Source organism: Monodon monoceros, unplaced genomic scaffold (genome assembly GCF_005190385.1).
Source record: "Monodon monoceros isolate NGI ecotype Baffin Bay Population unplaced genomic scaffold, NGI_Narwhal_1 Super_Scaffold_18, whole genome shotgun sequence".
Classification (NCBI taxonomy): domain Eukaryota; kingdom Metazoa; phylum Chordata; class Mammalia; order Artiodactyla; family Monodontidae; genus Monodon; species Monodon monoceros.
Genome location: NW_021703774.1, coordinates 171,526,685 through 171,550,522, shown reverse-complemented (window position 1 = coordinate 171,550,522; position 23,838 = coordinate 171,526,685). Strand labels below are relative to the sequence as shown.

The window sequence follows — 23,838 nt, the reverse complement described above, 5'->3', positions numbered from 1 at the left end:
TCAGAGACACTAAGTAACTTGCCTCCATTCACATGACTGGCTAGTATCGGACCTGGGACTTTAATCTATTTCTCATGATTTACAAGCCAGGTCCTTTCTGATAGGCTGAGCTGCTTACATAGTGTAAGAACCCGCACTGTTTATAATGGCCACATTGCCCTGGGGAGCAAATCCGCAGGGGCAGACATTTCCTCAGGTGGAGCCATTTAAGCTGAACTTGGACATGAGGAGCTTGGGGTTCTTTCAGCCTATGAACCAATTAGGTCTGGTCACTAGAGGAGGTGTTCTGAGGCCACCAGGGAATACTGTTCTCTTTGGTGGACTTGGGGAGTTCTTTTTTTTTAAAGTTTTTTTAAAAATTATTAATTTATTTTTGACTATATTGGGTCTTCGTTGTTGTGTGTGGGCTTTTCTCTAGTTGCGGCGAGCAGGGGCTACTCTTTGTTGCAGTGCGCGGGCTTCTCACTGCAGTGGCTTCTCTTGTTGCGGAGCACGGGCTCTAGGCGCAGGGGCTTCAGTAGTTGTGGCACGTGGGCTCAGTAGTTGTGGCTCACAGGCTCAGCAGTTGTGGCACACGGGCTTAGTTGCTCCGTGGCATGTGGGATCTTCCCGGACCAGGGCTCGAACCCATGTCCCCTGCGTTGGCAGGTGGATTCTTAACCACTGCGCCACCAGGGAAGTCCAGACTTGGGGATTTTGTTCTCTGTTGCTGTGCCCAAGGCAAGTACACAGTTGATTTGGACCCTAGTGTGGAAGATGTCAGATCTGTCCCCTGGTGTTGAGTTTGGATTTGTGAGCACTCCGTGTATTTTTATCCTCAGAGAGGCAGGTTGCTGAGGTCTCTGCTGGTATGTGTAATCCACACAAGAAGCTTGGGGACCTTAGCCGTGTGCCTACCCAGGCTACTTAATTCCAAAGCAATACACTCGTGAATATCTTTCTATGGATTCCTAGCACTTTATTCTGTGTTACGATGTGATCAAAGCCATGTGCCACCTGTTCTTTTTAAATCTAATTTGCAAATGGAAACTTTGAGTCTGGCTCACAGTGGGATATGAAAGCACATCTGGCTTCTTTTCCTCCTGGGCCCTTTATCTCCTGTAATAAAGCAGAGCAGCTCTCGCTTAGGGAGAGGGAAGTGCCTTTCAGGGTGCCACAGTGAGCAGCACTGTTTACCCTGCTGACAGCTCTTAAATTTTTTACTCCCCCTCTGCTCTTGTCCGCAGCCTCACAGCTACTCCTTAATTTTCAACTTGATGAACACTAATTTTTTTTTTTTTAAAGCAAACCTTGGAAACTAAGTGAGGCCATTGGGGTGAGAAATGGGCATATTCTAGGCAGAAATTATCTTTATAGGTATCTGGGGTGTCTGTAAAAGCTAACCACAAAATTGTGGGAACACGCTGGAGACTACTCATTTACTTAGACACCCCTGAGCTGTTGTTCTTACCAAAACAGAACTCGCCTTAACCTGAAGTGGCTTGTTGTGCAGTGTTCAGAGCACTAACTTCTGAAAACTTTAGAAGCTACAAAGGGAAAACAAAAATGTCGTTACTTTTTAAAAGACATGACGCTGACTTATGATATTGCCCTGTGCTGTTCTCGAGAAGTGGGAGAGGCAGGCCCTGGTGCAATTTGCCTTCTTCATTTCACTGGCAGGAAACATGCGGTCCTGGAAGACGAATTGAATTTTGCTATAGTGTTCTCAGTTGGAGATTGCAGTCACCTCTAGATGTCATTTTCTCCACAGCTGCAGACCATTTGGGTCCCGGTCTTTCTCGGGCGGTCTTTGTGCTTTAAAGCCAGACACACAGTAAGACTGGGCCTCGCCCTTTTCTGTTGGTGGGGCATGTGGTGTTGTTGAGCACATCAGCCAGGAGGCTCCCGGCACTGGGTTGCTGCTTCCTTTGTGGTTCCTGCTGCCACCTCCCTCTTTCTTTGTGTGGCCAGTAGAGGAAATGCAGACCCTGGAAGGAGCCGGGGGCCTCTGTGGCGGGCGGGTCCCCCGGCAGCCCCCTGGGCAGCCCGGGCACCGGAGAGCCTTCCTCAGCCTCCCCTCTGACTGCTTGCAGTGTTTAGAGTCAGGTCACACTCTCGCTAGAATTTGATTACTTACAGTCTTGTATTGATCAGTGTTTCTTTCCAGTTTCCCTGATGAGAAGCTGTTTTGTGAAGGAAATCATATTTTGTGCTCCTCTTGTAGTCTCCGTAGTCCCCGCCTGATAGCAGATGGTGGTGATACCTGTGTAAAAAAAAAATGAGCTAAAAATTTTATTTAAGTAGCTTTGGGGTAGTATATTTTTGATCTTCCAGGGAGGAAAACCCACAACTATTCATATAAGAGAATAGGAAAGAATGTTTTCATTTTGTTATAATATGCATAATATGACTCAAGTGTAACTCTTATATAAAAGGAGGCTTCCTTAAAGTACCAGTGTTTTGGACAAAGTGATACAAGTACACATGATCTATCTTGCCGCAATTTAGGTTGTCCATTTAGACTGTATTTCTTGGGAGTAGTGGGGATCCATTTCTCTTTCTTTCCTGATGCCAGCCGTATTAGGTCTGATGCCCTTTTCTGAGATAAGGCCCATAAGAGTTGTGGGAGAATTGTGGGGTGAGAGTCGTGACACATCACAGTCAGTTGTCGGGGGGACCGAGTCATCTCGTAGCAGGCGGCAGAATACTTGGAGACATCCCACTTGGCCTGTCAACACACCTGTGGTGGTTCCTTTTTTTCCTCTCCACCTTCAGCTCCTTTGCACAGAGGCAATTTTGGGCACTGTCTCCAGGTATGGGGAGGGTGTCTGCCGCACGGGCCAGGGCACATGCTGACGGCCTTCTGTTTGCTCACAACAGAGATGAAGGCCCCAAAACGCCGGCAGCCATTCGTCCCTTTTGCTCTGAGGAATCACACGGGCTGCACTTTGTGGTTTGCCACCCTGACTACCACGCCCACCAGGTAAGGAGCACTGAATCTGTCACCTAGAGCCATCTCTGCCACCAAAGGCTCCTGTGTACCAGCCCAGCAGAGTAAGGTGGGGCCTCCCTGAGGCTCTTGGGATTGATTGTATTTGAATCAATAGCTTGCTGTCTTGCTGAGGTCTACGTTGGAGGTTCTGGTTCTGTGTAGAGTCTGTAGTCAGAGAAGCAGGTCTTGAGTCTGAAGTATCCAAATTGTGATCTTGATCCTGGTATCCATTTGTTTTTAAAGTAAAAGTTGAGCAAATTAAGGATGTGAAACAAAAGTCATTCCACCCTTTCTCGTCGGCCCCCATTCTACTCCCCCTTTTAAAACAAGCTGTATATGGTTTAAGCCAAATGTTTTGCCCATTTTTCTTCCACAAGGGCTTGAAAACACCTCTCATATCCCCCCCCCCCCCACCCCGAATTATCTTCCAAACCTAAAACGCACTTGAGTCCAGATGGAACTGGGTGGAGTTAGGAGAACAAATGAGAGTCTACCTAAGCCAAGTGAGAACGTTCTCTTACAACTTTCTGCCTGCTTAGACCTTGGCTCAACTTGCCAAATGCAGGCTGATCTTTCCAGTTTAGGTAATAAAGTCTATGAAATGAGTAACAGAATCAGCTGATTTGAGACCATATTTCTCCCACCTCCACCAAGTATGAGAATGCTCTAGAGGAGACATCTTTGTTTTTTAAAAACAATTCAGGTCTGTTAAATTCTAGATAGTCACTTAAATACTACTGTTAAAAGTCATGACTAGTTTACATCACCCTCGGTGTACCAGACTCTGCTGCTGGTGGTAGGTGACTATGCAGTGATAGCTTTTAGCTGTTTCTAAAGTTTCGGTCATGAAGTTTTGATCGATCATGAAGATAACTTGAGTTACTGACCTTTTAGGTCCTCTTTTACAGCCAGGTTATGCGGCGTTATGTCTGTGAGTTGCGTTCTAGGAGGGTTTCTGCTTCCAGCCCTGAGCTGTGTGAGAGGGAGGTGGAGAGAAAGGGGGACTAGCTGGTATTGTCTGATTTCGTTCCAGGGCTGCACTGTCTCACAGCGGGAGTCCAGGGGTGGTTCCAGAAGGGAATGGAACATTTCTTGACGATGCTCACAATGTTAGCGAGTGGCAGGAAGTCCTCACGGGTGAAGAGATTCCCTTTGAATTTGAAGCAAGAGGAAAGCTAAGGCACAGGTAAAGCATGGTTTACTCTTTGCCTCAAAAAAAAGAAAAAAATAATTGTCTCTAGTGTTTTGCCTTTTCACTTTCCTTTGTTAATGACTTTAATGTTTTATTTTTAAAAGGTATTTAGGAAATCAGTGTTTCCTTTTAAAAAATATAATGACCATCTTGGAAATACACTTCTTTCCATTAATCATCCCTTTATTTGACATGTGAGGTGATAACTGGTGTGTTCCATGTAACTAACTAATTCGGTTGAAGCCTAGACAGATCATAACCCTCCAGTTCATTGCATGATGGAGTGGTGACATGGTATTATTAAAAGGTTATCAGAGCATGTTGATTTCAGTTTTAAGATACACATATGCCACAACACTTTTAGCAGGCAGATGGTTTCAGGAAGCAGAGCCAATAATGATAAGATACTCTGATTCTAAGGAGGAGAGAATAACTCACCTAGGGAGGCTGCTCACTGATGCACTCAAAATCGCCAGCCAGAGGAGGAGAATAAATGTGAAAACGTTGTGTCTAGTTACCGAGAGATCATAAAATATGTAGTAGAATGTTCTTTTATATGCACACATTTTTTTTTTTTTTTTTGCGGTACGCGGGCCTCTCACTGTTGTGGCCTCTCCCGCCGCGGAGCACAGGCCCCGGACGCGCAGGCTCAGCGGCCATGGCTCACAGGCCCAGCCGCTCCGCGGCATGTGGGATCTTTCCCGACCAGGACACAAACCCGCGTCCCCCGCATCGGCAGGCGGACGCTCAACCACTGCGCCACCAGGGAAGCCCTATATGCACACATTTTTAAGTGGAAGGGCTGTCCAGTGGATAACGAATAGGTTAAGATTTTAGTGTTTGAGCCTCATTATCTCAAATTTAAGAGATTGGCTTCAGCCTTCTGTGGTCACGTGTCATGGCGCTTTAATTCTTTGTGTGGAAACCTGCTCCTCAAACACTTCTTCCTTCTGCATAGCTCTGCACCGGCGCACATTACTCCCTAGCGGCACGAGTTCTGAACTTGGGGGCCTCCAGTGATTTTCAGCAAAAAAATAGTTTAAAAAAAAAATCACTGTGCCGGGCACATGTACCTGGAAGCCACATTAGAATTTCCAGGGAAGAGTGGTGAGCATTTTTCTGTTCTACAAGGTTCCTGGAGAAGCTAAATTATAGAACTGTTCACTGTATTTCTTAATGAGCACTGCCTCTGTTGTATCAGAAGGGGTTTGGCCTTTTTGTCATTTCTGTTTTAGTTTCTATGTTTTGTAACCCATTTCAAGTCCCACCTGCCTGCTTGAATTCATCGAAATAAATGCCTTCTCTGGTGTTTTCCCCTTTGGCATTCTGTCCCCCATGCCCTACCTCCCTCCCCACTTTCCTTCCTGTCAGCCTCAAATCCACTTCCCTATTTCAGGCTTCTGGCTTGAATTAGGCAAAATCTAAAAATAGAATTAAATGTGCAGTTTCCTCCTGTTCCTCCTGTCCTGCCCACTGCCTTCTACTGCAGTTTCAGCTGCGCACTTCAGCCTGGAAACTCTGCGGGCTCCGTCTCTCGTTACCGTGTCTGTAGTCTTGTAGGACCAAAGCCCAACGACTGAGTGTGGTTCTGAGAGAAGCAGGAGATTCCACAAAAGAACCAAGGAGAAAATGTCATTTTAGGCATTTCCAAGAGTATGGTTGTGTGATTAAATTGCTAGCACAGCATTTCTGCTACCCCACTGAACCACTTGTAGCTGATGTCATTTCATAAAGTTTGAGGTAGGGGTCGGTGGGGGACAGACCTGAGCTAGTTCACAGGATTCACGTGGTTTGTATAAAGGGAGGGCAGACGCCACTCTTGCTCAGGCTTTATAGATCTTGCAGCTTTGTTTTAAGTGTGAGACTCAGTTAAAATATTCTCTTGATTTCCCTTGCATTAGGTAATCACCGAAAGGTTTATTTAGACAACTGGGTCTTTATGTCATTATATAGTAAATCCGATTTCAGGCTCTGCTTCTGCTTCTCTTCCCTGGCTAGGATTGTGCTTAATGTCTTTTTCTGTGTCCTGCCTGACAGACACACCCATGACCTCCGGATCCATCAACTGCAAGTGAGAGTGAACGGCTGGGAGCAAGTGAGCCCAGTGTCAGTGGACAAAGTCGGCACCTTTTTCCGATACGCTGCGCCAGATAAGAATTCCTCTTCCTCTACGGTGCGCGGCTGTGGAAAGCGTGTTCAGTGGCAGGATTGTGCCCTAGCCACACCCCCTTAAAGCCAGACCATCAGACAGGCCTGTAGTAGCCTTGCTCTACTGACATTTTCTTGTTCTTCATTTTTCCTAGCCCAGGAGGAATACCCAAGATTATTTGGGTCAGTCATAGGTATTGGTAATCACTATGTAGATAAGCCAGCCAATGGTTAGTTTTAGTAGAGAAACAAGATGTAAGATTGACACGAACACATATTATCCAACCTGTGTAGATCCATTTTATACTCACCCGGGCCAACCGGCAATTTGCGAGTTTGCCAAACATTGGCTTTATTTCACATATTGTTATGCTTCCTTTATACACTGTCTTCTTTACGCTTTTATAATGCTGCTCCTTGATCCTTCTAGCTACGTGTCTCCAAATTCTCCTCTCCGGCATAAAGATAGATGTCCACTGTTGTTTATTTTCTGGTCATGCATCCTCTCACACACCCTTGCCCTGATTTTACCCCAGCCTATAGTTCTAGGGGTTGGAGGGCCAGCCTTGGGGAATGTGGCATCCCTGACTAGAATGTGCAGGCAGAGGCTGACATCCTAGCTGATATGACCACCACGGGTGCTCTTGCCAGATACTCATGGGGTGTACTTCATGGGGTAACTGTGCTCAGTTTTGAGTAGCCAGTGATGAATAGGAAAGCAGAGATTTGCAGAGATATTGTAGCCTTCCTCATGCTTGCTGCTTCATGAAATATATTCTTGGAGGACACTGTTCTTTTCATTGTTCTTCTCTTGTGCCCCAAGTTTCTTAGAAAAAGAAACTTTCTTTCAAAGTTACTTTTCTGCCTAAGTTCATGTCCAGTAATAAAAGGACTAATTCCCCCCCGGTGATACCTTTCTATTTTATTGATGCATTCTGGAGAAATTTTGTATATCCTGAATGGTTGTAAAATGAATATTGCTGTTCCCATTTTTTTCCAAGATGTTTTCTTTTCATAGTAGAACATACTTTACCTAAGAGTATTTATAAAACCACCTTTTCAAGCAACTTATATTGTCATTGAATTTAACGATGCCTGTTATCTTAGGTCTGTACTGAATCTCTGACTTTTGGAATCTTTCTTAGATTGGTAGCCCAAGCAGTAGGACAAATATTATCCATCCCCAGGTTTATGTGAGTATGATTTTCCTGTGTCACTGTGTTTACACACATAATTCTTGATGACCACTGGACCTTTTTCCTTTTCTATTAATGATTTCCTTCCTTTCACAAGAACTTGCAAGAAAATGTTTTCACCTAACTTAGTATGTGAGACTGAATATTACAGGGAAGGAGAACAAAAGGCAAATGTTTTAGTCCAAGGTCTCCTTTTTTCTCCAAGTTAAATATAAATTAACCTTTGTATGGCTATACATATTTTATAGGTTTTGGCCCAAAGGTCATGAAAATAACTAAGAATGAAAAATAGATTTTTTCTTCCCTCATCTGATTTTTGAAACATCACCACAGGATGACATTAAAATGCTTTTTTGAGGTTTTTGCTTATAATTTCTTTTCCCTTACTAAATTTCCCTTACTAAATTTCTTTTCCCATACTAAAACTTACTTTAGTAAGTTTTAAAATGTGAAATTTCAGATAAGCATAGAGGCAACAAGATCAAGATTTAAAACAACTGTTATTGGGCCTTGACTCTCCTGGGGCTTTACTGGGATGGGTCACTGGAAGCTTTGGTGATGATTGTGTCCCTCTAATAACACCCTAGAAGACTGTACTTTGCCTTTTCACTAGGACTTTCTAGAAACTTTGGTTCAAAACATGGAGCTTGTCATTTGATTGTTTATTAGGTTGGTTTTCACATACTGTTTGCTTTAGTGAAAACAACTGGCAGCATGGAAAGCTTGGATGTAGTGTCATTTGTTTCTCCCATCAACAAGCGCTATCAGTGTGTTCTGGATACACAGAATAATAGCTTTAGAAACCTTCTCTTTGGTATGCCTAATGTGGAATTTTATACTTAAAAAAATTGCTACATTCCTGGCACATGGTAGCAGTACAAAATGTGTTTTGAATATGTGAATGAACATACGCAAAAAGAAAGTAGTGGCTGCATCCAACCAAGACCATAAATAAATGATTTCCCTCCATTATCTTGAGTTTCTTGGTGTTCAGAAAAAGAGTGATTACTGAACCGAACTTAGAAAATTATTGTGAAGAAGAAGTTTGTTTTTAAAGTTCTTTGATATACAAATGTTGGTTTTTTTATAGGCGTGTCAACAAATAGTGTATGGGCATATCGAGTAAATTTTATGACATTTAGGAAAAAAAGTTATTTTTCCTGTGAAAGGCATACCAGTACAAATAACTCTTTAGAATTGGCTGTTAACTGTAGTGAGTATTAAGAGGGTATTCACTCCTATTAAAGTGGAGTGGTTTTAGGGCTTAATGACTCATTTCACTGAAGAGCTATAGTAATAATAAGATGCTTTAGATGTAGGCATTCTGGTCGGTATTATTGTATTTTGTGTGTTTTTCAAAAGCACAGCTAAACTCTTTATTACTTTTCTCTTTTTCACAGTTCTCTTCACTCCCACCTGTCCGGGTCGTCTTTGCAGTGACCATGGAAGGCAGTGCTCGGAAAGTGATCACTGTCCGATCAGCCCTCATTGTGAAGAACAGACTTGAGACGCCAATGGAACTAAGACTGGACAGCCCATCAGCTCCAGACAGTAAGTTTTGACATTGTCCTTCTTTTACCCTAGATGGACTTTGGGGTGGGCAACCACTCCTGAAACTGCTAACCCGTGTTTCTGTGGCAGAGCCCGTGGTCCTTCCCGCCATCATGCCAGGTGATTCATTTGCCGTGCCTTTACACCTCACTTCTTGGCGGCTACAGGCCCGGCCCAAAGGACTGGGTGTGTTTTTCTGTAAGGCTCCTATTCACTGGACCAATGTAGTGAAGACTACAGAGGTTAGTAGCAGCAAACGCGAGTGCCACTCTATGGATGCGGAAAAAAGCCGATTCTTCAGGTATGTGTGGCACAGCAGTGACGTGTATTTTGCCATGTTTTTCTTCATTCTTTCTCTAAGGACCCTTAGTGATTCAGTTGTGCTTATTTAAAGCCCTAAAGTTCTTATTCCTTAAGTTCTTTTATTCCCTAAGTGTTAGGTTCGTACGAATTCATGGGTTAACCGTGGGCGGGAGCGTGGCAGTTACTTATCTAATATTTATGGAAGAAACAATCACAAACCCACTACTCACACATACACGATTAGAAACTGGTGTGTCTGCATCAGCATAAAGAGAAGACACGTAGGGAGGGAAGAAAAAACAATGACCAGTTCCCATTCCTAAATTGGGAAGCAAAATCCTGGGGTTGGGAGTTTTTCAAATGACTCAAAGGAATTTGGGTGAAGGTTCATGTACCTAGTGCTGACTTCTCATGGGGACTCTGACAAAATTATATCGTCATTTAGACTCCTGTCTCCTCTTCTGAAGAGTGCAAGTAATATGTTACTAAATTCATATGTTAGAAAAAATACTGGATTGCGATTGTTAGATCCTTCTAAACTTAGACTTTAAACTTATTTAGATTAGAGATGATCAGCTTTAGTTTCCTTTATAGCAAAAACAGGCATCCACTTAGTTAAACTTACAGAGGAGTAGAAGAAGACTGTAAAGAATTCCACTGTACCCTTTATTGAGATTTGCCAATTGTTGACAGACTAAAGGGAGAAACAGATAAATACACAGACAAAATCGGTGACTTTAACACTTGCCTGTCGGTAATTTATAAAACAAACCAACAAAAACAATAAACACATAAGCGAATTTGAACAGTACTGTCAACCAGCTTGTCACAGTGGGCATTTATAAAGCACTGTAACCAACAATTCCAGATTGCACATTCATTTCAAGTATGTGTGGAACATTCATCAGGAGAGACCATCTACTGGGCCATAAGATCAATAAATATTAAAGAATTGAAACCCTACACAATGTATTTCATCATTATAATAGTATTAAACTAGAAAACAATAAGATGCTTACAAAACCCCCAAATACTTGAAAATTAAACAATACATTTCTAAACAACCCATGGTCAAAAAGACATCACAAAGGAAATATTTCAAAGTGAATAATAATAAAAACTGGACATATTAAAATGTAGGAGTTGCAGCAAAAGCAGTTCTAAAGGGAAATGTATAGCTTTTAATGCTCGCATTAGAAAATAAGGAAGATGTAAAATCACTGATGTAAACTTCTACCTTAAGGTAGAAGAATAAATTAAACACAAAGAAATAGGAAGAGAAAAAGAAAATAAGTATGGAAATCAATGAAGTAGAAAACAAACAGTAGGAAAAATGAACAATGTCAAAACTGGCTTTTTGAAAGGATTCATAAATTTGATAAACCTCTAATAAGACCAATCATGATGAAAAGCGAGAAGACACAAATTAGCGTATAAGGAATGAAAAATGGAGAATTATTATATAGTTCCTGCAGATATTAAAAGGATTAAAAGGAGATGTATGAACAATTTTATACAAATAAATTCCACACCGGAATGACAAATTTCTTGAAAAACACAGATTACCAAAAGTAATACAAAGAAGAAACAAAAAATCCAAATGGCCCAATATCTATTAAAGAAATTTAATTTATAATAAAATATCTTCACTCAAAGAACATTCTAGGACCATATAACTTCATTAGTGAATTCTACCAGATGTTTAAGGAGAAAATCATACCAGCTTTTTGCAGACGCTTTCAGAAAGTAGGGGAGGAGGGAATAGTTCTGACTCATTTTATGAGGCCAGCATATCCCTGATACCAAAACTGATACAATTATTATCAAAAAAAGAAAGCTACAAACCAGTATTCCCCCACGAAGAGATGCAAAAATTCTTGACAAAATACTACCAAATAGCTTCCAGCAAGTGTGGTTTATCCCCGTTAAGATTAGCTTAACATTTGAAAATTAATAAATTTTTTTTAAAAAAAGCGTGAGACCTAATAATTTATCAAGATTTTAGGATTCAAGATCAACCTATAGAAATCAATAATTATATGCTATATTCTAGCCATGGACAATTGAAAAATGTGATTTAAAAACACAATTTACAATACCACCAAAAAAAATTTAATTATTCAGGAATCAGTCTAAGGAATGATGTACCAGCCTTTTACCCTAAAAATTACAAAACATTGCTGAGTGATAGTAAAGAAAACCTAATAACTAAGTGGAAAGATATAACCAAGTTCACAGATTGGAAGACTCAAGTATTGTTAGGATTTCCATTCTCGCTAAATTGATCTGGAGATACCACCCAATTGGTTATCAACAGGATAATGAATTTTTTAAAAATGGCATATTCACACATTGGCATATGAAATACTGATGCATACAACAGCAAAAAAAAAACCCAGACACAAAGAGTTGTACATATTGTATCATTCCATTTTTATGCAGTTCAAGAACAGGCACAACTAATTTATAATGATAAATCAGAAAGTGGTTGTTTGAATGATGGGAGAGGATATTGATTGGAAAGGGATATGAGGGAACTTTCTGGAGTGAGAGAAATATTCTGTAATTGGTTTTGGGTGATGGTTATAGAGGTGTCTATAATTGTCAAAATTCATCAGACAGAACATTTAAAATCTGTACATTTTATTGTCATTTGATTATGCCTTAGTGAATGTGTTTGGATTGAAAACTGCGAATATCTTACTAAATTTTTGTGCCATTTTAATGTAATCCTGTCTCATACTTAGCTAAGGAGAAAAAAATTCAAGCTCTTCATTCAAGCTGATGACTTTTACACCATTTTGTCGTCATAGGTTTTGTGTGGCCATAAAGAAAGAGAATTATCCAGATTACATGCCCTCCAACATATTTTCTGACAGTGCAAAACAGATTTTCAGACAGCCTGGGCATACCATATATCTCCTGCCGACAGTGGTAATCTGCAACTTGCTACCTTGTGAACTTGATTTTTATGTTAAAGGAATGCCCATTAATGGGACACTGAAACCTGGCAAAGAGGTGGCTCTCCACACAGCTGATACCTCCCAGAACATTGAACTGGGTAAGGATTTAGTCAAATAATTATCTGTAATAATTCTGTGAACGTGTCAGTGGATATTTTGTGACCATTTGGGAAAGTTTTAGAGAAATTGTAGCACATATAATACCTCAGTAAGCCAGCTCAAAGGATTTATGCAGTTAAAAAAAGAAAAGCAAAACTTCTAATATAGAAAATCATCGAAACAAAAAACCCGAACAAAACTAAAAGATTTACAGAGCAAGCACTCAACATAGCCTTTTTTTTTTTTTTTTTTAAATAAATTTATTTATTTATATTTTTGGCTGCGTTGGGTCTTCGCTGCTGCACACACAGGCTTTCTCTAGTTATGGCGATCGGGGGCCACTCCTTGTTGCGGTGCGTGGGCTTCTCATTGCGGTGGCCTCTCCCGCGGCAGAGCACAGGATCTAGGTACGCAGCCTTCAGTAGCTGTGGCATGAGAGCCCAGTAGTTGTGGCTTGTGGGCTCCAGAGCGCAGGCTCAGCAGTTGTGGCGCACAGGCCCAGTTGCTCCGTGGCATGTGGGATCCTCTTGGTCCAGGGCTCAAACCCTTGTCCCCTGCATTGGCAGGCGGATTCTTAACCACTGCGCCACCAGGGAAGCCCCAACACAGCCTTTTTTCTTAATGTTGCTCACTTGATGTGTGAGTAAAGGAAGTCATTTCATCTTTTCAAACGGTGCTTTTTACCAGCTACAGAATGAGCAAAATCATGTCTCTTCTCTTTACACGAAAGGGAAAAACGTTAGGTAAGCATGTACTGTGTACTTCAGGCAGTATGTCAAATACCTTCATACACTTGATCTTATATAATCCTTACAGCAATAGTTACTTGTCCCATTTTACTGACAAAGACATTGAGATTTAGAATAGTTAATGTATCAAGTAATTTCATTTGTAGGGATGAATGAAGTCAAGGGAGGGGGTCATTATCATATTTGTAGCACTTGTAGCAACAAGGTACTTCTGGATTTGGGACAGGAAGTAAGTTTTCTTTAAGGCTGTTGTAGACATGTTGAAGTAATAAGGACTTAGATATTTACCTTTTCACAGTTTTGTGATTTCATAATATCATCTCATTTGATCTTCACAACAGTGGATGTTTCAGGCAGAGGGACAGCTGTTTTCCCCATTTTACTGATGGGGATCCTGAAACTCACTGAACTTCAGCAATGTGTCCCCCAGTGATAAGCTTACATTTTTGAATATGTAAATCCTTGAGCTTAATTTAGAAAAGAAAAATAGTGCAATTCTGGTTGTCTGTTTTAAAGAAAATAGGTCTTTGTCCTGACATTTATTATTTCTTCAACAAATATTTATTGAGCCCCTGTATGGAATGGGAATGTCCTGCCCCCACCCCCCTCATCACTGCGTGCACACCAAGCACTCCTCATCTTCACACTCATGCTCCCTGTGGATCGTCACTTTTAATAAGAAGCCCGAGAGGTAGATACTGTTATTATCCCCATTTGGCAGATGGACACAGCAAGGTTAAATGGCTTGCCACACATCACGCAGCTGTGAGGACAGACAGGGAATTTGAAGCCAGGCAGGGAGGCTGCAGAAAACCTTAACTCTTACTCTCTACTTGCCTTTACTGGGTTTCAGGCACCCAGCTGAAGGCCTGAGGTATCGTAAACTCTTAATACCAGAGCTGTTATTGATAACCTTTGGGTACTTTCATTCTTCGAATTATTATGCAGTTCAGACTCCCTAGTGTGACTTCTAGACCATATTTATTCTCATCCCAGCTAAAGGAAGATGGCCATTCTAATGAGATTTTTGCCTGTTGAATACATATTGATTTTTCCAGAGCAATCCAATTCAGTTTGGCTGTGGACTGTTTTGACCAACTAAAGTGAGAACTCTGAAAGACAATAGCTTGTATCTTCTTTAGGGGTGTCATTGGAAAATTTTCCACTCTGTAAAGAATTGCTTATTCCATCTGGAACCCAAAACTATATGGTAAGAATGAGGCTCTATGACATCAACCGGCGGCAGCTGAACCTCACCATCCGGATCGTGTGTCGAGCAGAAGGATCTTTAAAGATCTTCATTTCAGCTCCGTATTGGTTGATTAACAAAACAGGTATGTACAGAGGATGCTCAAGTACGCCTTTGGAGTTGGTCGTGGGAATTCAGATTTATCTGCTCAGCTAACTAAATGGAGCCAATGCAAACAGATTACCTCAACAGTATAAGCTGCTAAACTTACTTTCCTGTTTCCATAAGAAGTGCTTAATCATGGTCAAGACTGGCCTTTTGGACAACGACTGAGCAAGCCCACCAAATAAATTCAGTTTTCACCATTTTCCCCCTTGGTGATTTTTTTTCCTTTTATTATTTGTATGTGTCCTGGGTACACCGGCTGGGATTGATATAAACTTTCCCCCTCCTTCCTAAAGGGCTCCCACTGATCTTCAGACAGGACAATGCAAGAATGGATGCTGCAGGCCAGTTTGAAGAGCATGAGCTGGCCCGGAGCCTGAGCCCTCTCTTGTTCTGCTACGCTGACAAAGAGCAGCCAAGCCTGTGAGTGCAGTCATCTACGGGAAGGGGAAGTAAGCTCCCAGGGAAGGGAGAAATTAGCAAAGGCTCTAGTAGATCCGTGTAAGTAGAAATATACTGTAGATAACAATCCTGACTTGGCAGGGGAACAGGACCATGACTTAATGGGATTTTTTCAGATCTAATTTCTGTGTTACTCGATATTGAAAATAAACCATTTGGTTGGTTTATAATGAAAGCCAGTTTTATTTTCCGTGTATTGAAGTAGTTCTATTCATAACTCTGCTGATGGAGAGAGACCCACACGTTCTCTTCTCTGCACGGTTTCTCTCCCCTGGAAGCTCTCAGAGCAGGCAGAGGAGCTGACTTCAGAGGGGAGATGGATGGCCCTTTGGTAGAGCCTCCACCCTATTAATCCAGTCCAGGTCCTTTTGTGTAAGGTTTTGAAATCCATCTCTTCTTCTGTTGAAATAAAATGTGCCATTTCAAGATCTCAAAGCACTCGTTGCATGTAGAGCATTAATTCACGTTTGTTCTTGGTTTTGGCATTCTTCTTTTTACAGGGGTCTTCTGATTTATAGCCTTAATCCAAAAATACTTAAGTGTATCTGATACTGCTAATATTCCATACCCCATTATCTGTAGAAACGTGCTGCAAACTTACAGGAGGGCTTAGGGAGTAGTACTTGCCAGTGGATACAGATGCATCTACCAGGGAGGGCTGGACTCTGGGCTGCTGCTGGAGTCTGGAGAGGATTGACCAGGGTGCTGGCCACAAACAGCCACTTGACGTGGTCAGCATCCAGGACTTGACGTTTGAAACACAGTTTGTTTTGTGTATGGAATTCACAGTCCCCAAAGCATTTCCACATAAACTATCTCATTTGATTCTCCCAACATTTCAGTAGATTAGGCAGCACAGGGAATCTTGTTTTGGCTTTTTTTTGTGTGTTTTTTTTGTTTTTTTGTGGTACGTGGGCCTCTCACTGCTGTGGCCTCTCCCGTTGCGGAGCACAGGCCCAGCGGCCATGGCTCACGGGCCCAGCCGCTCCGTGGCATGTGGGATCTTCCCAGACCGGGGCACAAACCTGCGTCCCCTGCATCGGCAGGCGGACTCTCAACCACTGCGCCACCAGGGAAGCCCCTTGTTTTGTTTTTACATGAGGAAACTGAGGCTCAGAAAGAGTTACCCGCCCAAGGTTACATTGCTTGTTAGTGGTAGAGCTGGAACACACATTCAGGAATTATGTTTTCAGGATCCGTGACAGGACGCTGACCAACTAAATGGTGCTTTGCTGTTACAATAGTACCAGGCCCTTGAAAGAACGTACCACTAAGCTGCATCTTCTGTATATACTTCTCTCATATGTTCAGGGTATTTTGGAGTCAGGAAAATATCAGTTTGCTTTGAATCTTTGTTTTTCAGATACTGTAGCATTTTCCTCCTGTCGTATGCTCACAGAATCATAATGTTTTCTCCTAAAGCATTTAGTTGTGGAGGTCAGTACATTTTTACACATTATTGAACTGTGGCTACCTCTAAGATAGAGTTTTGACCACTGATTAATTGCCTTTCTGTGTTTGGGAATCACATGAGAATGTGGAAGAGTCAGTATTAGAGTTCTAATTTTGGCTGATAGCCACAGCAGTGCTTCCTGATTAGAACCGGTAGATAAGACTTTCTTATGGACGAATGTGTACATCTTTGCTTTTCTGCTCCACAGCTGCACGATGAGAATCGGAAGGGGGATTCATCCTGAAGGCATGCCGGGCTGGTGTCAGGGCTTCTCCCTGGATGGTGGTAGTGGTGTCCGAGCTTTGAGAGTCATCCAGCAAGGAAACCGCCCAGGGCTGATCTATAACATTGGTGGGTTATATTTGGGGCAGCGGGAGAATCGGAACCATGGGCCGATGACTTCAGGCTTGGAGGGATAAGTTGGCCATACATTTTGGCTTCGCTGCAAGTGCTGATTTTCTCATTTGGCATTGGGTCAGGTATCTGTTCTCTGAATGCTAGATTGATATCAACACAGATCTATTCTCCTAGGGATCTAAGGAGCCACCTGAACACTGCCCTTTTGAGGTCTGAGGCTCTGTTTAATTTCAGACTCACCTGTGTCAGGAGAGTATCAGTTTGGCTTGAATCCTTGTTTTTCATGGGAATAATAGGAACACTTAGAATGCTTTTTATCCTCCAAGCATTTCCCACGCATTCATTAAAACTTGCAAACCCTAAGAGGGTAAGAAGCATTGTTCTACTTGAAACTGAAGCAGAGAGAGGTTAAGTGACTTGTCCAGATAAAGGGAAAGTCTGTTAGAAGTAGGATTACAACTGGGGTGTCCACATTTGAGGCAAAAAATACAATAAAATGCACTTGGTGGTTATGGCAATTAGAAGGCCCTAACTAGCTTAGCTTCTGGACGTGGCGGGGTGGTGAGGGAAGGGGAGGATGCTGTACCTATATGCCTCGTGGCCACCCGGAACACGCAAAAGATTTTCCAAAGGGTTAAGACAAACTTGATTTAAATGTCTCAGGTTTAAAATGTTAGCAGTGCATCTTTCCTTTCATATATAATTTCCAAGGATCTCAAAGCACTGTTTAGTATTGAATGTTGGGAAATCATTTAACTCTCTGGGAAGGTGGAAATGTTCTATTTTGTACTGTCCAATCAGGAGGCACTAGCCACGCGTGGCTGCTGAGCACTTGAGAGTACCTTACTAAAAACTGGTGGGCGTGACAAAGAAATTGAATTTCTCATTTCATTTTAGTTAGTGTAAGTGATCATGTATGACTAGTGGCTACTGTTTTGGACAGTGTTGATGTAAAGAGTCGTGTTATAAAAGGAAAAATTGAGATGGTATCATTTAGCTGTTTACCTGGAATCCCATGGAGTCAGTGATATGTTTAAGTGTTTGAAGGTTTATTAGTAGAAGACTCTCTTCCAAGTAGAGTTAGCTTTTTGTTTTTTTAAACATGAATTTGCATGTATGCTCCCTTGACATGGAAGCTGTCTACTTTAAAGTTGACATTAAGACTTTTAATAGAAGAAATCAAGTGTGTCTGATCCTCCAGCTGAGGATAATTTTCTTTACTTTTTCCTCACATTTTTTTGCTCCACCCCTTGAATAGGCAAAGGCTGCTTCATACAGAGTTTCAGTGATTTTGTTTCTGTGATTTGCTCACTCTTTCAGCTATTTTTGAGACTTAAATTAAAGGAACACCAGTACAAGTGAATTAGAGAGTTAACAGATCAGAATATTTATAATTGGAATTACGTTGGAACATCCAGGGCACCTAGTTGTCATATCCTAAGGTCTCTTCTCTTTTTATGGTCTCTTGATACTTGTTGACTACTGGTAGGGTCCTTGTATATGTCCCATCACAATGTGAGCAAGGACTCCCGAGGCAGGCTGCCTGGGTTTAAATCCATCTATGCCACCCACTGGCTGTGTGACCCAGGGCAAGTTACCCAGCTTTCCCTGCCTTAGTTTCTTCATCTGCAAAAATGAAGGAATGAAAATACCTAACTGATAAGAGGTTGTTACGAGAATTAAATGTTGAGCCTTTGGTGGAGGGTGTAGCATGTATTAAGAATTCAATAACTTATTATTTTTATTATTTTTACCATAAACATTTTTATCATTTTATAACCAGTGCTCAGCCCAGTGCCTTGAATATAGTTGCTTTATTCATTGTCTGAATGAATGAATGAATTCATCCACTGAGTTTCGTATTTTTAAAAGTTGTTAGCAGAGTTTCTAAGAATATAGTGCTATTTCATTTTTCTTTCTTTCTTTGGAACCTGGTGTTTTGAGATTTCTTTTTGATTGACTATGTCTTTTTTTCCTTGGTATGTGTTTTGTTTGCCTTTTTTTTTTCCAGTACCTAGTAGGTACTGAAAACATTTATTTTATGAAGGAATAAATTCTATAGTATCTAGCATTATGTTTGAGCTGGCTTCTTGGGCAGTGGGCTTAAAGAAAATACTAGAAGAGTCAGCTGAGTTCAGGGCAGTTGCAGAAGCCAGTTAAGTAATATGAAATTTCTACGATATGCTGTAAAAGGGGCAAGTTCTCTAGGAGGAAATTTTGTGTCCCATGTGTAAGCGGAAATGTATCACATAAACTGTCTTAGTTGTTTTTTTTTTATAAATTTATTTATTTAATTTATTTATTTTTGGCTGTGTTGGGTCTTCATCGCTGCGCACGGGCTTTCTCTAGTTGCGGTGAACGGGGCTACTCTTCGTTGCGGCAGGCAGGCTTCTCATTGCAGTGGCTTCTCTTGTTGCAGAGCACGGGCTGTAGGCGTGCAGGCTTCAGTAGTTGTGGCACATGGGCTCAGTAGTTGTAGCTCGCAGGCTCTAGAGCACAGGCTCAGTAGTTGTGGCTCGCAGGCTCTAGAGCACAGGCTCAGTAGTTGTGGCGCATGGGCTTAGTTGCTCTGCGGCATGTGGGATCTTCCCGGACGAGGGCTTGAACCTGTGTCCGCTGCATTGGCAGGCGGATTCTTAGCCACTGCGCCACCAGGGAAGTCCCTGTCTTAGTTTTATAAATGGAAACCAAACTGAACACCTGTGTGTTTTAGTTGTTGTTATAGTTGTACACACTTTATGAAGAAGCTAGGAATTATGGGAACATTGATGTTGCCATGGAGACTTTTTAAGGCCTAAATGGGAATAAAGTATAATACTTTGAGTGCTGTTGCTGTTTTCATTCCATTCTTAGGAGCCTTGACAGATTCTCTGGGTGCTACAATTGTTTTTTCAGAGAAATTGTGAAGGCTATTTAATTTTTTTAGACCACAAATTTTTTTCCTTCTGATTAACTCATGGAACTGGTTCTTGTTATTTGTAGGTATTGATGTCAAGAAAGGCCGAGGCCGATATATCGACACCTGTATGGTAATCTTCGCTCCCCGTTACCTGTTAGATAATAAATCATCTCACAAGCTTGCATTTGCACAGAGGGAATTTGCCAGGGGACAGGTAAGCAGCTTGCTTTTGAAGATTAACTAGTATTTATTTAATAGCACAGTGAGTTTTAATGTCAGGGCTTATCTCCCCATCAACACTAAGTTTTTTGATGTGAATAATCATTTTGTGCTTTTGGTATCCTAAATAGCTCCTGGTAGAGGGCAAGGCTCAGAGTAGATAGATACTCAGTAAGCATTTACGTCTTGACTTGGCTTTTGACTAAAGCCAATGATCCTGTGTGTTTTAGGGAACAGCCAATCCTGAAGGTTACATTTCCACCCTTCCTGGTTCCAGTGTGGTGTTCCATTGGCCTCGGAATGACTACGATCAGCTGTTATGTGTCCGATTGATGGATGTTCCCAATTGTATTTGGTCTGGAGGCTTTGAAGTCAACAAGAATAATTCCTTCCATATCAACATGAGGTAAGTTCAGAGACTATATTTAGACAAGAAGTAGCCTCAATTGAGGTGCAGTAATGTAAATAGTAAGCTATAAATACCATATAAATTTCAGATATTTATAAAGCTGTAAATAGTAATAAATAGTAAGACTACTCTTCATGAAATGCACACATATGTTTCTGGCTCAAAGGTCATAAAACTGCAAAGACCAGGCAAGGAGGAGTGAACATTTTGATGCAGTGAGTTAAAGGGAACATTGACAGTTTTGACCATTGTGCACTTGCTGTCGTCTGAGGTCACATGTTCAGGGGGTAGTACTGATCTCACTGTTACCCACAACTCTGTCAGCATTTAGATGGCAGCTTTGATTATAAATGTTTTTGTCTGTTCTTGCACATTGTACAAACTTCTCTCTCATTTGATGCGGTTTCAGTAAATCACCTGGCCTTCTTTGCCCAACCCAGTGACCCTCAGGTCCTTGTTAAGAAAAATCAACAAAATTCAGCCTCAAGTAGTACAGGATGACTGCTTTCTTTTTCTGCTTTCATCCATTGCTTAAAAAAAAAATGTATTAAACTTTAAAAATTGTGGTAAAATACACATACCATATGAGAAAGATAGCATAAAGACCCAGAGATTATTTTGTGGGCCTCAGGCACATAACATAAAATTTACTATCTTCACCATTTTTAACTTCACTAGTGTTAAGTACATTCATGTTGTGCAAACAATCTCCTGAACTCTTTTCCTCTTGCAAAATGGAAACTCTGTACCCATTAAACAACTGCTCCTCTTTTTCCCTTTCTTAACCCCTGGCAACCGCTGTTTTCCTTTCTGTATGAATTTGACTACTCTAGGTACCTCAGATAAGTGAAATCATACAATATTTGTCTTTTTATGAGTGGCTTATTTCACTTAGCATAATGTTCTCAAGGTTCGTCCATGTTGTAACATGTGTCAGAACGTCCTTTTTTTTTTTTTTGGTGATAGTTTATTACATTTTATTTCACTCTAGTGCAGTGAAATTATATATATTCAAGTATAGTTGATTTACAATGTTGTGTTAATTTCTGCTGTACAGCATGGTGATTCAGTTACACGTATATATACATTCTCTTTCATATTCTTTTCCATTATGGTTTATCACAAGATATTGAATATAGTTCCCTGTGCTATACAGTAGGACCATTTTTACATTCACCATTTACATTTCACCATTTTACATTCCTGCCAATAGCACACAAGGGTTCCAATTTCTCCATATCCTCACCAACACTTGTTATTTTTTGCCTTTCTGATAGTAATGGGTGTGAGGTGGTATCTCATGGTTTTGATTCTCATTTCCCTAATGATTAGTGATGTTGAACTTCTTTTCATGTGCTCGCTGGACGTTTGTACATCTTTTTGGGAGACATGTCTATTCAACTCCTTTGTCCATTTTCGAATTATTTTTGTTGTTGTTGAGTTGTAGGAGTCCTTTATATATTCTGAATACTAACCCCTTATGAGATACATAATTTGCATATATTTTCTCCCATTCCATACGTTGCCTTTTCACTCTGTTGATTGTGTTCTGTGATTTACAGTTTTTAATTTCGATGTAGTCCAACTTACCTATTTAAACTTCTGTTGCCTGTGCTTTTGGTGTCGTATCCAAGAAGTCATTGCCAAATCCAGTGTTATGAAGCTTTCCCCGCTGTGTTTTCTTCTGAGAATTTTATAGTTTTAGCTCTTACATGTAGGTCTTTGATCCATTTTGAGTTAATGTTTCTATTTAGTGTAAGGTGAGGGTCCAACTTCATTCTTTTGTTTGTGGATATCCAGTTTTCCCAACACCATTTGTTGCAAAGACTTTCCTTTCCCCATGGTATGGTGTTGACACCCTTGTCAAAACTTGGTTGACCCTATATGTGAGGGTTTATTTCTGGGCTCTCTATTCTATTCATTCATATTCTATCTTTATGACAATATCACACATTTTTTTAAATTACAGTAGTTTTGTAATAAGTTTTGAAGTTAGGAAGTGTGAGAATTCCATCTTTGTTCTTTTTCAAGACTATTTTGGCTATTTGGAGTCCCTTGAGATTCCATCTGAATTTTACTATTTCTGGGGGGAAAAAAAGACACTTGGAATTTTGATGGGGGTTGTATTAGATCTGTAGATCCACTTTGGGTAGCATTGACATCTTGACAATACTAAGTCTTCTAATCCATGAACATGGGACGACTTTCTATTTATTTCTGTCCTCTTTAATTTTTTCATCAAATGCTTTTTGAAGCTAAAGACACTGAAATCAGTGCTATTTCAACACATTTAGAAGCAATATTTAATCATTTATACCTTATGGTTAGGTCTCTATGGAGAACACTATTGTAAGGGAACAGAAAAAAGGCTAATTTAATAATAGATGATCCAAAATAGTATTTATATTTGACTAAAAAAATGCATTATCTGAGGTTTTTCTTTGTTTCTGTTTTTGTTGATGATGTGCCTTTCTTAATTATCCTTTGCCCTGGCCCCCCCTTATTAGAGTTAATTGCTTCTGGCATAGTGGTTTTCCAGCTATGTTCCTAGGGGCCATTGGGGTCTAAGGAGGTGACTTTACAGGTCAAGGGAGCAAAGTGGGCAGGGCTCCAATGCCCTCATCCCTACTTCAACCAGAACTCCTATCTGGTAGTATCATATGTTCCCCACAACAGCGGTCCCCAACCTTTTTGGCACCAGGGACCAGTTTCGTCAAAGACAGTTTTTCCACGGACGGTGGGGTGGGGGGATGGTTCAGGTGGTAATGCAAGTGATGGAGAGCGGCAGATGAAGCTTCGCTCGCTTGCCCACTGCTCACCTCCTGCCATGCGGCCCCGTCCACCGAGGACCAGGGGTTGGGGACCCCTGCCCCACAAGAGTTTGTGGTGGGGGCGGGCAGGGGAAGGTGAGGAATTCTGCCGCTGAAACCACCATTGGCTTACATACTGCCTTGGTGGAGGCAGCCCGGATCTGTTGTGTGGTGTGAAGCCAATTCAGAATTAAACAAAAAAGTTACTCATCGTTACTTCAGAAAGGAAGAAAAGGAAGTAAAAGGGGTGGAGAGTGGGCAGAAGGATGGCTTGTGTACCTTTGTTAATCCTTTTGAAATAGTTTCAGTGTGTGACCCTAAACTACTGAGCAGGGACCTGAGCCAGCTGTTTCCTTCCTTTACTTTCCCCACATTTTCATTTTGAAACAGTTTAAACCCACAGAAACCTTATAAGAGTAGTACAGAGGCACCCCTCTTTTACCTAGATTTCCTACATTTCAACATTTGGTCTGTTCTTGTTCTCTCTCCACACGTGCACACATACATTTTTTTTTCCCAAACCATTTGAAAGTAATGTGAAGTCATCATGATACTTCAGCCATAAAAACTTTATTACCTATCATTACACACTGAAGAAATTTAATATTGATTATGTTTTTAAATAAATAGTTCTCTAAAATGTCTTTCATAGCAACCTTTCTCCCCAGATCTAGGACCCAGTGAAGGATCATGCATTTTATTT

At 41.1% G+C, this 23,838-nt stretch overlaps 1 protein-coding gene across 5 annotated transcripts in view; it reads left to right on the top strand.

Moving 5' to 3' along the window:
• VPS13D (vacuolar protein sorting 13 homolog D) overlaps positions 1 to 23,838 on the top strand; it is a 246,829-nt gene that overhangs the window by 96,850 nt on the left and 126,141 nt on the right. For 3 of the 5 annotated variants that reach the window (XM_029230144.1, XM_029230146.1, XM_029230147.1), the window contains 12 exons: positions 2,860 to 2,962; positions 4,005 to 4,157; positions 6,201 to 6,336; positions 7,457 to 7,504; positions 8,908 to 9,058; positions 9,149 to 9,359; positions 12,175 to 12,422; positions 14,315 to 14,506; positions 14,823 to 14,949; positions 16,650 to 16,792; positions 19,781 to 19,911; positions 20,147 to 20,322. In XM_029230144.1, the coding sequence (XP_029085977.1) occupies positions 2,860 to 2,962; positions 4,005 to 4,157; positions 6,201 to 6,336; positions 7,457 to 7,504; positions 8,908 to 9,058; positions 9,149 to 9,359; positions 12,175 to 12,422; positions 14,315 to 14,506; positions 14,823 to 14,949; positions 16,650 to 16,792; positions 19,781 to 19,911; positions 20,147 to 20,322 (1,819 nt within the window). The remainder of the gene's footprint in view (positions 1 to 2,859; positions 2,963 to 4,004; positions 4,158 to 6,200; positions 6,337 to 7,456; positions 7,505 to 8,907; positions 9,059 to 9,148; positions 9,360 to 12,174; positions 12,423 to 14,314; positions 14,507 to 14,822; positions 14,950 to 16,649; positions 16,793 to 19,780; positions 19,912 to 20,146; positions 20,323 to 23,838) is intronic. The other 2 variants (XM_029230148.1, XM_029230145.1) reach the window with 2 other exon arrangements.